The 14,557-nt window shown below is 36.5% G+C and overlaps 1 protein-coding gene across 1 annotated transcript in view; it reads right to left on the bottom strand.

The window, feature by feature from the left end:
- Nucleotides 1-3,614: 3,614 nt before the first annotated feature.
- The window catches only part of LOC137617702 (uncharacterized), a 22,441-nt gene continuing 11,498 nt past the window's right edge, over nt 3,615-14,557 (bottom strand). Inside the window, exons 6-9 of the mRNA XM_068347699.1 lie at nt 11,472-11,715; nt 4,847-4,924; nt 4,553-4,686; nt 3,615-4,405 (exon numbers count right to left, since the gene is read on the bottom strand). Of these exons, the coding sequence (XP_068203800.1) occupies nt 3,733-4,405; nt 4,553-4,686; nt 4,847-4,924; nt 11,472-11,715 (1,129 nt within the window). The 3' untranslated portion in view covers nt 3,615-3,732. The remainder of the gene's footprint in view (nt 4,406-4,552; nt 4,687-4,846; nt 4,925-11,471; nt 11,716-14,557) is intronic.

The following is a 14,557-nucleotide window of genomic DNA, read 5'->3' as shown; positions in this document are numbered from 1 at the left end:
TATATATATATATATATATATATATGTATATATACATATATATGTACATATATATATATATATATATATATATATATATATATATATATATATATATATATATATATATATATATGTATATATATGTATTTGTATATATATAATGTATATATAAGCATATATGTACATATATATTTATACATATATATATATGTATATATATACATATATATAAAATATACACACACACACACATATATATATATGTATATATATATATATATATATATATATATATATATATATATATATATGCGTGTGTGCGTGCGACCTTTCTGAGTGGGGATACCTTAACGTGATGAAAGGGTTTGCGTATTGCCATGATCAGCAAAGCTATTCTAGTCCGGGCCACCTATACTAGGTTGGTTTGTTGTGATCGATCAAACTAAACTCTCCCACCATCACCAATCTGCAGTGGCCAGCGGGGTGAGGAAAATGATCAAACTCCAGAGATAAATAAGGACTTGTCTGAGGCCTTTGTCCTGCAGTGGACTAGAAACAGCTGCATTTGTTGTTGTTGTTACAGTTGTTACATAACTTATTTCATAACCTCCGAAATTTGTGTATTTGTAAAGGTTTTATTAATAAAACTATTTGGGCACTAAGTAGAGTGCAGACCTCCGCCGCGGCAGCTTATTTCCCGACATTGACCTTTGACCTTAACATGTATTAATTGGTATGGATTTTCTTACACTCAAATATGAACCAAGTTTGAAGTCTCTGTGACAACGATGTCCAAACTCATGTCTAATTACGTAAATTGGACATTTTGCTTGACCTTTGACCTTGACCTTCCAAAATTCAATCATTTCCAGCTTTTCCATATTAGTTAATCCCTGCAAGTCTCATTGCTCTACGATCAAAATTGTGGCCAGGAAGCTGTTCACAAACAAACACACACACAAACAGGGGGTAAAACATAACCTCCTTCCAACTTCGTTGGCGGAGGTAATAAATCTATTCCACTGGACATGGAAAGTTAAGTTAAGACCTTTCCCTTCTTACGGGCTGCAAAGTAGTTTTACAGTTAGATACTGACTCTAGTTCTTAACAACCTTCAACAACTCTCTCTCTTTCTCTCTCTCTCTCTCTCTCTCTCTCTCTCTCTCTCTCTCTCTCTCTCTCTCTCTCTCTCTCTATAGATAATCCAAAAGTGAAACTACTTGAAAGATGTAGAAATACTTGTTCCTCTCTGTAGGAGAGAGAGAGAGAGAGAGAGAGAGAGAGAGAGAGAGAGAGAGAGAGAGATTCCATTATTATTATTATTATTATTATTATTATTATTATTATTATTATTATTATTATTAGCTAAGCTATGACCCTAGTTGGAAAAGCAGGATGCTATAAGCCCAAAGCACTCCCACAAGGAAAAATGCCCCAGTGAGGAAAGGAAATAAGGAAATATGTAAACTATATAAGTAATGAATATTGAATATAACTTATACGAGATCAGTGTCAACGTTTTAATAGATCTTTCATACATGACTATGAAGAGAGACTTCTGTCAGCCTGTTCAACATAAAAATATTCCCGTCAATTTGAGATATACTTAAGTTCAAACGATTCAATTGCCTGATTAGTAATGTCATTCCAGAATCTGGTTACAGCTGTAATAAAACTTCTAGAAAACTTTGTAGTTTTGAGCAGTATAATGGAGAAGGCATGACTTACAATTAACTACATACCTATAGTCCATTTCTTTTAGCGATGCATATTTGCACCGACTCGCAGCGGTGCCCTTTTAGCTCGGAAAAGTTTCCGGATCGCTGATTGGTTGGACAAGATAATTCTAACCAATCAGCGATCAGGAAACTGCATACCTAGTATTACGAACAGGACGGTTCTGTCCGGGAAGATCTGAATACAAAGGATGGTCAGAGTTGTTAAAAGTCTTATGCAACATGAATAAAAAACTAAATGCGTGTGCCAGAGATTAATATCTAGATCAGGAAGATGAAATTTAATAGACTGTAAGTTCCTGTCCAACAAATTAAGATGAGAATCAGCAGCTGAAGACCACACAGGAGAACAACACTCTCAACAAAGAATGAAAGAATTAAAACACTTCGGAATAGATTCATCACTTAAAATCTTGAAAGGCTTTCAAAATAAGCCATTTTTTTTGTGCATTTGAAGATGAGACAAGCTGAATGTTTCTCAAAAGTAAATTTGCAATACAATTTTAAAGGAGTCTTATAGATTTAAAGAAACATTATCAATGCTGAGATCCGGATGTTGAGGAGCCACTGTCCTCGACCTTTTTAATATCATACTTTGAGTTTTGTTAGGGTTCCGCTTCATACCCTATAACTTGCACTATGCACTAATTTTATCTAGATCTCATAGATAATAGGTTAGCCAAGGCACCAGCCACCCGTTGAGATACTATCGCTAGAGAGTTATGGGTGTCTTTTGACTGGCCAGACAGTATTATATTGGATCCTTCTTTCTCTTTACGGTTCATTTTCCCTTTGCCTATACAGACACTGAATAGTCTGACCTATTCTTTACATATTCTCCTCTGTCCTCATACACCTGTCAACATAGATTACCAAATAATTCTTCTTTAATCAAGGGGTTAACTACTGTACTGCAATTGTTCAGTGGCCACTTTCCTCTTGGTAAGCGTAGAAGAGACTCTTTAGCTGTGGTAAGCAGCTCTTCTAGGAGAAGGACACTCCAAAATCAAACCATTGTTCTCTAGGCTTGGTTAGTGCCATAGCCTGTGTACCATGGTCTTCCACTGTCTTGGGTTAGAGTTCTCTTACTTGAGGGTGCACTCGGGCACACTATTCTATCTTATTTCTGCTCCTCTTGTTTTGTTAAGTTTTTTATAGTTTTTATACTGAATAATTATTTCAATGTCGTTATTTCTTTCCTTTACTTGCTAGGCTAGTTTACTTGTTGTGGCCTCTTGGCTTAAAGCATCCTGCTTTTCCAACTAGGATTGTAGGTTAGCAAGTAATAATAATAATAATAATAATAATAATAATAATAATAATAATAATAATAATAATAATAATAATAATAATAATAAAGATGAGGTTCCAAAGGCAATTGAACAATCTATGTTACAGTCAATGGTTAACAGAGCTTAGGACGCGCATACATCTATCGATTACAGTCAAGATGTGACTGGAGCTTTGCACTTCAACCTCATCAGAATATCAAAGGAAGGTTCCTACAGTGTTAAGGCAATGATTAAAAGGAAATGCATCCTTGGACCAAGGTCTCTGGAGCTGTATGGTAAGGAGAAGCATCCTTGGAGCAAGGTCTGTGGAGCTGTATGGTTAGGAAATGCATCCTTAGACCAAGGTCTCTGGAGCTGTATGGTAAGGAGATGCATCCATGGAGCAAGGTCTGTGGAGCTGTATGGTAAGGAAATGCATCCTTGGACCAAGGACTCTGGAGTTGTAAGAGGATAAGGTCTTCCATCAGACATTGGTTGATAGAATCCATCAAAGTTTTGTGTATACAACTGTGATGATAATGATGCTTATGATGAGTTTCATTTCAAGGGACCAAGTAGCCATAACTCTTTCTCTCGTTGTGTTTTAGGATAAGTAATAAGTTCATAAATTTTAGGTTTATTTCAGGTAGTCTATTACACTACAGATAAAAATAGCCTGAGACTCTCTTATATCACAAGATAACAATACACATAGGACAGAACACAAATCATAGCTCTGGATATTAGCTTCTAAACCGATTCACTTCATTTGCCAGTAAAACTGAGACTCCTCTGTTTCCGTTGTTTGCATTAGCGAGTCGGGAACCATCAAACCTAAAGATGTTGGGTGTAGAGCCAAAGTTGTTCAGACTGGACCCAGTGTTGAAAGAATTGCTGTTGGTGTTGAATTGATTGAAACCGGTGTCAAAACTAGTGGTGCCAACAATACCACTATCAATGAATCCACCACTAACAATACCACCATCGATGATTCCACCGTCAATGAGGTTTCCACTGCTCTGGGAGGGTTGTGAGACTGTGAAAGATGTGATTCTCTGAGGTGGAATGTTCTGTACAGTGGTCAAGCCCTGCACTGGGAAGGTGGTGAAGCCCTGGTTCTGTGTGGCTCCGATGTTTGTTGTCAGGAAGTTCTGGCCTGTCGTGGATCCCAGATTCTGGAAGTTCTGAGAACTTGTGACGATTTGGCTTCCTGCGTTGAAGCTGTTGAAGATTTGTGGATTTCCTGACTGGAAACCACTCAAGAACTGTTGATTTCCTCTGCTGGGGAAAACGGATGGTACTTCGACAGAGCCGCCTAGCCGGGAGTTCGTGTAGTAGTTGCCTATTCTCTCACCAGGCTCTTCACTGACGATTGCACGGAATCCAGAAGCAGCATCGGCTGTGTATCTAGTAGTTCTGGGGAAAGAATTATTAACATATTAGTGTCAGAATAGCATGAGCCAGAGAATTCTAGAAATAATAGTATAGATAAAAAACAGCTCAGATATTTCAAAATGATATACAAACTTTGCTTGTAAGACTGAAGACGTCATTCTCCCTCACCTGTAGAGTCCGTTGGGCTGGAGCCACCTGAATACACCCTCAGTCACTCCTGAAGGTGAAACCGTCTCTTTGTGCTCCTTTTCATCGCCTGTGTCAGGAGAGCTCACGCCGTAGGCGAAGCTGTATGGTGTTGGCTGAAGGTGGCAAAGAAGTAACAATCAGAAATTGAATTAGGTGAAAACACCAACATATTTAGCATTTATGACCACCAGTAAAAACACCAATACTCTTTCATACACTTACACACATATACATACATATATATATCTGTATACACAATTCAGGAGTACTTACTTGATTATTATTGAAGTCGAACTGAGGAGCAGCTGATGCCATGGTAATAGTACCAATCAAAGCCATCAGAATTTGAGTCTGAAATAAATGACTTCATTTATGAAAAGTTCGGGTTCAGTGGACGTGAGAGAGAGAGAGAGAGAGAGAGAGAGAGAGAGAGAGAGAGAGAGAGAGATTTGTGAAACACAATGACACCTTCTATGCTAAGCTGCTTAACCTTATACCTCTAAAACATAAGATTAATTGGACCTTTCTATATATAGGTCCCATTCATTGTGTACAAATGACAAAAATGAAACATCTTATTGATCTCAAAAGCAATGAATAAAGGTAAAATATTAAACATTAACGGACATAGGGACATAGAAACAGGTAGATCATCAATAGCCCTAATAAATTGAATATCTAAGAACTAACCCCAAGACAAGACTTAGTTAGAATACCTTCATGTTAGCGGCGTTCAAGGACTTCAGGTGACTGATTCGTAAGAGAGACGATGATCGACTAATGTCTCCTTGTTCTATGGATGCCCCTTTTTATACGCCTGTCTGTCTATGGTGGTTTCGAAAGGGGACTTTCCCTTCTTTTTCCTGTCGAGGGTGACCTTGGAAATTTGAGCTAGGGGACCATATAGATTACAAGAGAGAGAGAGAGAGAGAGAGAGAGTGAGAGAGAGAGAAAAAGAGAGAGAGAGAGAGAGAGGTTCACCTACCTAGAGGTGGAAATCCATCCTATACACACTCTCTCTCTCTCTCTCTCTCTCTCTCTCTCTCTCTCTCTCTCTCTCTCTCTCTCTCTCTCTCTCTCTCTCTCTCATATGGCCACTAGATCAGAGAGAGAGAGAGAGAGATTGTGTGGGAGGATGGAGTTACACCTAAAAGTAGGTGTTGAACCTCTCTCTCTCTCTCTCTCTCTCTCTCTCTCTCTCTCTCTCTCTCTCTCTCTCTCTCTCTCTCCTCCTGAACTGACTCTCTCTGAACAGAGAGAGAGAGGGAGAGAGAGAGTCTGTGCAGGAGGATAGAGCTCTCTCTCTCTCTCCTCTCTCTCTCTCTCTCTCTCTCTCTCTCTCTCTCTCTCTCTCTCTCTCTCTCTCATTACAAAGTTAAAAGTGAAACTCAGAATTTTTTTCCATAGAATTTAAAACGTAATTCGATACCTAGAGATTGTAAAAGAAGCAGGGGGAGAAAGAGAAGACGATGGATTGACGAACTAAGACAGTTTGCGGATGTGGACTGGCATAGAAAGACCATAAGCAGATGCAAGTGGAAGGGCAGGTCTGAGGCCTTTTTTCTGCAGTAGACTAGTAAAGGCTGAGGATGATGATGATGATGATGATGACTATATATATATATATATATATATATATATATATATATATATATATATATATATGCATATATATACATATATATATATTCATACATTATATAGATATATACACATAAGTAAGTATCTATATGAATGAGTATATACGTGTATATATATATATATATATATATATATATATATATATATATATATATATATATACATATATATATACATATATATATGTATATATATATAGATATATGTGTATAAACACACACACACACTCACATATATATATATATATATATATATATATATATACACACATATATATACATATATATATATACATATATATATGTATATATATATATAGATATATGTGTATAAACACACACACACACTCACATATATATATATATATATATATATATATATATATATATATATATATATACCTTATATTATCTCAAGATTGAAAAGTACCTTTCCATAATTTGTAGAAATCCCTTTCGATTATATTAAATCAAAATTATAATGAATTGGTTATGAATTACAATCTTAATTTAAATATGCATGAATATCGTCATACTTAGTAAATGAAGGAAATATTTTGGATTGTAATATTTTTGAAAACCTGCTATTTTGGTTAGATTGAGTTTTGTCACACTTGAAACATTTCGATATTAATTTATGAAGAAATTATAAAGTGATTAATAAATATTAATGATTCATAACAGAAAGCATATTGGACAGCCTTTAACAATTTGGATTAAATCAGACTTAGTTCATGTAATGGAAGTTAAAGTCTGAAGTTAAGTTTGGACATTGAACTTACACTGACTTTGAACCTACTTAACCTAACCCTACCTAACCTAACTGCAAAGATAATTAAGCAGGTTGAATATGCCAAAACTGCATCTTGTATTTATTATGAAACCAAATAAAAATTCATTCTAGTTCCTCAACCCAACAAAATCCCTGATGATTTTTTTTCTTATAAAAAAATTAAATAAAAATATTATATAACAGTGATCCATTTTACTAAGAATGGTTTGAGCATACTCTTCTCACTCCCCAAGAGAGATTAGTTCACCAAACTTCAATTGGGCTCCACGAGGTACTAGAAGAGTTGGAAGACCTAGCCCTACATGGCTGATGAATATGAAAAAGGAAGTAGGAGAGGATGGATGGAGAAGTATTGATTTAAAAGCTGAAGATAGAGACGGCAGGCGAAATCTAACCGAGGCCCTTTACGTCTATAGGCGTGGGAGATGATGATGAGTCAACAAGCTTTTACTTTATCATTATATATCTAAAACTCCAGTAATTTTTTTGATGGTACATCTCAATCTTAATCTGTTCTACTGCAAAAAAAAAAAAAAAAAAAAAAAAAAAAAAAAAAAAAAAAAAAAAAAAAGCGTTTATCTGGCCATCCTAAGCCTGCTTAAAGCTTCAAATTGTTTTAGAAAATTTACTACTAGCTTTTTCTCGTATTTCTGAGAAGGTTAATGGCAAAAAGATGCACAACAACAGCACAGCAAGTATAGAAGACAAAACTGGTATTAGCAACTCTTGAAAGATGCTAACATATCTTCGTTGCTGAAATAGATTTTCTTTAAATGATTTTCATAATCAATGTTACTAAGAACAGGGATGATTTTAAAGATATTAGAGTCGGATGATGAATCAATTTCTAAAAAACTATAAAATACTAAAAGGATAACATTTTCCCATGACAATTCACCGACACTAGAAGGACATAATCAAAATAAGTTGTAGTTTGCCTCTTCGTCCAGCAATTGGTGCCAGATCCATCTTTGAGCTAAACATTCTTGGGAAAATATGATGGGATCTTATCTGGTTACTACATGAAGCATCATTTATATCTCACAGTCCCATTTACAAAATACTTTCCTTCCTTTGCATTGTTACCTTTTCTTCGACATAAGGAAGACCTTAATGGTCTTGTAAAAACTCAAATGAAAAATAGGATGAGGTAGCCTAGCATTGCAACTACCTCTAGATTACACTTTGAGAAGGTGTACAACCTTATTAAAGTGTATTAAAGGTAAAAGAACCTCTCCTTAAGGTATGCATGAGGGCAATTGACAAACAGAATAGGACCACAATCCATCAATTGGAGGACATAGAAGTCCCACTAGCTGCTGTAGGAGGTAATTCCACCTGAAGGAAGACTATAACCCTTGGTAACTTCAGGTTTTAATAGATCTTACTAAAGTCTGTCTCCAATTTTTTATCTTAGCAGTAATCAGTTTGGAAAATCAATGACAATTATTTGATTAATTCCACCTATAATGTCTTCAAATCCGCCTTTAAGATAACTTTTTTAGGTAAATAAGTTGACTAATTTATGTCATGGTCAATGTAGACTGAGTTTGGATAACTCCCAATGAAATCCCACCAGCAACAAATAAAGGATTCACAGTATATCAAGAAATAGATTTTGGAGATAAACTATTATTCATAAAGATGAAATTATACTCTCATCCTTATATAAATTCACTGGAAAAGAACTTTCAGTATCAGATGATAATTCTTCGATTAGAAAAGATAAAAATAAACGATGATAAATAGGAAATCCACAACCTTTATGAATGATAAATTTATCATTGAATATAACATTACTGGATAACAAGGGGAATTAGCATTACAATATAATCTATTAAACAATAAGCAGCTCTTCTAAGAGCAGGACACTCCAAAATCAAACCGTTGTTCTCTAGTCTTGGGTAGTGCCATAAACTCTGTACCATGGTCTTCCACTGCCTTGGGTTACAGTTCTTTGGCTTGAGGGTACACTCGTACACACACTTTTATATTATTTCTCTTCCTATTGTTTTGTTAAAGTTTTTATAGTTTATATAGGAGATTTTTTTTAATGTTGTTACTCTTCCTGAAATATTTTATTTTCCTTATTTCCTTTCCTCACTGAGCTATTTTCCCTGTTGGAGCCCCTGGGCTTAAAGCATCCTGCTTTTCCAACAAGGGTTGTAGCTTAATAAGGGACTCAGCAACCCCAGATTTACATTCAGAAGATGGATATAAAGCAAAGAGAGTAGCATCATCTACATATACAGATGATGCTACTCTCTTTGCCTCAAATAGACTGGGAGGAAAATGAATGGAAGCTGTATTATACAATTACCTGCTTTTGTTGGAGGATATTGTTGTTAATAAAGCAGCATAAAGCCAAAAATTAGGAGTTATGATATAAATTAATAAAACACTAAAAAAGGACATGATTGTATTTAATGTTGTATAAGCATTCAAACTCCCTGGTTGCAATGTTTTGATGAAGGAGCTGAATGAAATTCGAATATGCAGTAATTCTTCATGGAACCATTCATTGAATAAATCATTACAAATGATAATTTCTATAATTATGCCACTAAGCTATCAATGGAATCAAAAGTACGCCATTATTAACAAAAAAACAAAAACATGCTGATATGCGAACTGAGCCTGCACAAAACTTGTTTGTTTCCGTCACTTCGAGAAAATTAAAATCGATATTATTAATTATTGTCATGATATCGAATTACATCCTACATTCTACGGAGAAAGTTTTTCTAAGTATCTATTTTAACAATGTGATGAGAGAGAGAGAGAGAGAGAGAGAGAGAGGAGAGAGAGAGAGAGAGAGAGAGAGAGAGAGAGAGAGAGAGAGAGAGCTGTTTTCATCACCTACCTATGGGTGGAAATCCATCTTCATTATCTCTCTCTCTCTCTCTCTCTCTCTCTCTCTCTCTCTCTCTCTCTCTCTCTCTCTCTCTCTGAGAGCTAGGGGGCCATATGAGAGAGAGAGAGAGAGAGAGGCTATGCAGGAGGATGGATTTCCACCTAAAGGTAGGTGGTGAACAGCTTCTCTCTCTCTCTCTCTCTCTCTCTCTCTCTCTCTCTCTCTCTCTCTCTCTCTCTCTCTCTCTCTCTCCCAAATGGTCCCCTAGCTCAAATTTCCTAGGTCACCCTCGACAGGAAAAGAAAGGGAAAGTCCCCTTTTGAAACCGCCATAGACAGACGGGCGTATAAAAGGGGCATCCATAGAACAAGGAGACATTAGTCGACCTTTGTCTCTCCTACGAATCAGTCACCTGAAGTCCTTCAACGCCGCTAACATGAAGGTATTCTAACTAAGTCTTGTCTTGTGATTAGTTCTTCGATATTCAATTTATTAGGGCTATTGATGATCTACCTGTTTCTATGTCCCTATGTCCTTTAATGTTTAGTCTTTTACGTTTATTCATTGCTTTTGAAATCAATAAGATGTTTCAGTTTTGTCATATGTATACACTGAATGGGACCTATATAGAGAAAGGTCAAATTAATCTCATGTTTTAGAGGTATAAGGTCAAGCAGCTTTGCATCGAAGATGTTATTTTATTTCACAAATCTCTCTCTCTCTCTCTCTCTCTCTCTCTCTCTCTCTCTCTCTCTCTCTATCTAAGACGTCCACTGAACCCGAACTTTTCATAAATGAAGTCATTTATTTCAGACTCAAATTCTGATGGCTTTGATTGGTACTATTACCATGGCATCAGCTGCTCCTCAGTTTGACTTCAATAATAATCAAGTAAGTTCTCTGGAATTGTGTATATAGATATATGTGTGTGTATATGTGTGCAAGTGTATAAGAGAGTATTTGTGCATGTACAGGTGGTTATATATGCTAAATATGTTAGTGTTTTCACCTCATATTTAAATTCTCATTGTTACTTCTTTGCCACCTTCAGCCAACACCATACAGCTTCGCCTATGGCGTGAGCTCTCCTGACACAGGCGATGAAAAGGAGCACAAAGAGACGGTTTCACCTTCAGGAGTGACGGAGGGAGTATTCAGGTGGCTGCAGCCCAACGGACTCTACAGGTGAGGGAAAATAAAATTTTCCGTCTTATAAGCAAGGTTTGTATTACATTTTGAAATATCTGAGCTGCTGTTTATGTTTTTGTCTATATTATTATATCTAGAATGTTCTAACACTAATATGTCAATAATCCTTACCTCCCCAGAACTACAAGGTACACAGCCGATGCTGCTTCTGGATTCCGGGCAATCGTCAGTGAAGAGCCTGGTGAGAGAATAGGCAACTACTACACTAACTCCCAGCTAGGCGGCTCTGTCGAAGTACCATCCGTTTTCCCCAGCAGAGGAAATCAACAGTTCTTGAGTGGTTTCCAGTCAGGAAATCCACAAATCTTCAACAGCTTCGATGCAGGAAACCAAATCGTCACAAGTTCTCAGAATTTCCAGAATCTGGGATCCACGACAGGCCAGAACTTCCTGACAACAAACATCGGAGCCACACAGAACCAGGGCTTCACCACCTTCCCAGTGCAGAGCCGGACCACCGTACAGAACATTCCACCTCAGAGAATCACATCTTTCACAGTCCCACAACCCTCCCAGAGCAGTGGAAACCTCATTGACGGTGGAATCATCGATGGTGGTATTGTTAGCGGTGGATTCATTGATGGTGGTATTGTTGGCACCACTAGTTTTGACTCTGGTTTCAACCAATTCAACACCAACGCCAATTCTTTCAACGTTGGGTCCAGTCTGAACAACTTTGGCTCCACACCCAACATCTTTAGGTTTGATGGTTCCCGACTCACCAATACAAACAACGGAAACAGAGGAGTCTCAGTTTTACTGGCAAATGAAGTGAATCGGTTTAGAAGCTAATATCCAGAGCTCTGATATGTTTTCTGTCCTATGTGTATTGTTATCTTGTGATATAAGAGAGTCTCAGGCTATTTTTATCTGTAGTGTAATAGACTACCTGAAATAAACCTAATATTTATGAATTTATTACTTATCCTAAAACACAACGAGAGAAAGAGTTATGGCTACTTGCTCCCCTGAAATGAAACTCATCATTAGCATCGTTATCATCATAGTTGTATACACAAAACTTTGATGGATTCTATCAACCAATGTCTGATGGAAGACCTTACCCTCTTACAACTCCACAGACCTTGGTCCAAGGATGCATTTCCTTTTAATCATTGCCTTAACTCTGTAGGAACCTTCCTTTGATATGCTGCAGAGGTTGAAGCGCAAAGTTCCAGTCATATCGTGACTTTTATCGATAGATGTATGCACGTCCTGAGCTCTGTTAACCATTGACTGTAACATAAATTGTTCAATTGCCTTCGGAACTTCATCCATAATGTTAAATAGATTATCTGCAGTAATGGTAATTCCTCTCATTACCCAATAATCTTAGATCAAGTCATGAAATTATCATGTAACTCATAACGGCGATGGCTTTCTAATTTATTAAAGTTTATTTTTTAATTTTCCAATGGAAGAATTATCTAATACTGAAAATTCTTATCTAGGTAATATATTTCATTGATCCTCTAAACTGATTACGGCTAAACTGAAACATTGGGGACACTGACTTCTGATGTTACCAAGGGTTATAGTCTCCCTCCAGGTGGAGCTAAAGTTAGTACTTGAGCCACACTGCGACATTACTTTGGCTGTGTCCTTGTAGTGATTGTGGAATAGTACCACAATATCTCTGGAATATCTTAGACCATCTTTCAGAGTTGCTGATACGGAATGTGTCTTCTATACTTGCAGTGTTGGTTTTGTGCATCTTTTAGACACTATCCCTTTTATTAATGTGAGGAAAAGCAAGAAGTTACTTGGTAAAAGAACTTGAAGCTTTGAGCAGTCATGGGATGGCCGTAGAAACCCTGCTTTGTCTTTTACGTTGGCTGTACTTGGAATAGATCAAGATTGATATACAACCTCTTCTTCTTCTTTGTCAACATCTTTTCCCACTTCTATGTGGGGTCGATGTTTCTGGTTAGCTTTCTCCATCTACCTCTGTCCCACACTTCATCACCGGTTAATCCCTTTGATCGAAGGTCATCCTTGATACAGTCCATCCGCCTTTGCTTTGGTCTCCCTCTCCTTCTCGTTCCCTGTACCTCCATTTCCATTACTCTCCTCCCAATATACTATTCATCTCTTCTCATGACATGACCATACCACCCCAGTCTACTTTCTTGGATCTTATCTGATAGTTTTCTAACTCCTGTGGTACCCCTAATTACCTCATTCCGTATCTTATCTCTTGTTGTCACCCCACACATCCATCTCAACATTCTCATCTCTGTCACATCTCTGCCTGCTTCATCCCACCTCATTATCGAGTACCACCTTACACCACATAAGGAGAGACATTGCTTCTGAAAGGAGGCCAAGGAAATTGTTTTTTATCCAGCGCGTTACAGAGGGAAAAGTGAAGCGACTTGTGGGTACAATTTTCGAGGTCGGTAATTACAGGCTGAGTGCTGACTGAATTATCAAAAACATCCGTTGTTCCCTTATTGGAATGATAAAGGAAGCCCCTTTTTTTCACTTTTCTCGTCCGACAAACACTGTGCTTATTGCCGTCTGTCCGTATTATAAGTCTGGGTAATAAGAAGAGGGTAATCTTGGTGATCTGCCTGAAGAGCGAATCCAAAACGCGATTACAGCCAATGTTAGGTCTCTTCCCGGAAATACTTAGAGGCCATGGCTTCTGACCATAAGATTCATGCTTTTCAAAGTGAATACAAAATACATTCTTCTTCTTCTTCTTCTTCTTATTTGTCTGCATCTTTTTCCACTTTATGCTGGGTCGATGTTTCTGGCCAGCGTTCTCCATCTACCTCTGTCCTACACTTCATTATATATATATGCCCTAGCATTATTTCTAATCTTACAATTTCCACTGGCCATGTTGGTTTTGGCTAATTTTTCATAGCCAGATGCCTTTCCTGCCGCCAACCCTCCCCATTTACCCGGGCTTAGGACCGGCACCAAGTTGAGGCTGGCTTGCCACCCTTCAGTGGCTGGGTTGAATACAAAATACAGTTTGCTTTCAGCAATTGTTTCAGCGTATTGCATCTTTTAACTTCAATGATTAATGAATACAAACTTTTCATTATGTAAACTCGTCACGCAGAAATCAGCAGAGGATATTTATTATTATTATTATTATTATTATTATTATTATTATCATTATTATTATTATTATTATTATCATTATTATTATTATTATTATTATTGTTATTAATATTATTATTTTTATTACTATTATTATTACTATTATTATCATTATTATTATAATTATTATCATCATTATTATTATTAAGGTTATTATTTTTATTAAAATCATTAAAATTATTATTAAAGTTATTATTATTGTCATTAAAACTATTATTATCATTGAAAATATCGAAATTGATATTATTATCAAAATTATTAAAATTATTATTATTATTAAAACCATGAATCCAAACAGGACATGACTTGACTTACAAACTTTGTCTGCAAAAAATCGACATGGGTTAGGAATTCTGAATTGCTAAAAGTCCATC

The sequence above is a fragment of the Palaemon carinicauda genome, chromosome 23, assembly GCF_036898095.1.
Source record: "Palaemon carinicauda isolate YSFRI2023 chromosome 23, ASM3689809v2, whole genome shotgun sequence".
Lineage (NCBI taxonomy): Eukaryota > Metazoa > Arthropoda > Malacostraca > Decapoda > Palaemonidae > Palaemon > Palaemon carinicauda.
The sequence above is the reverse complement of the archived record's forward strand: the minus strand, read 5'-3'. Positions and strand labels throughout refer to the sequence as shown.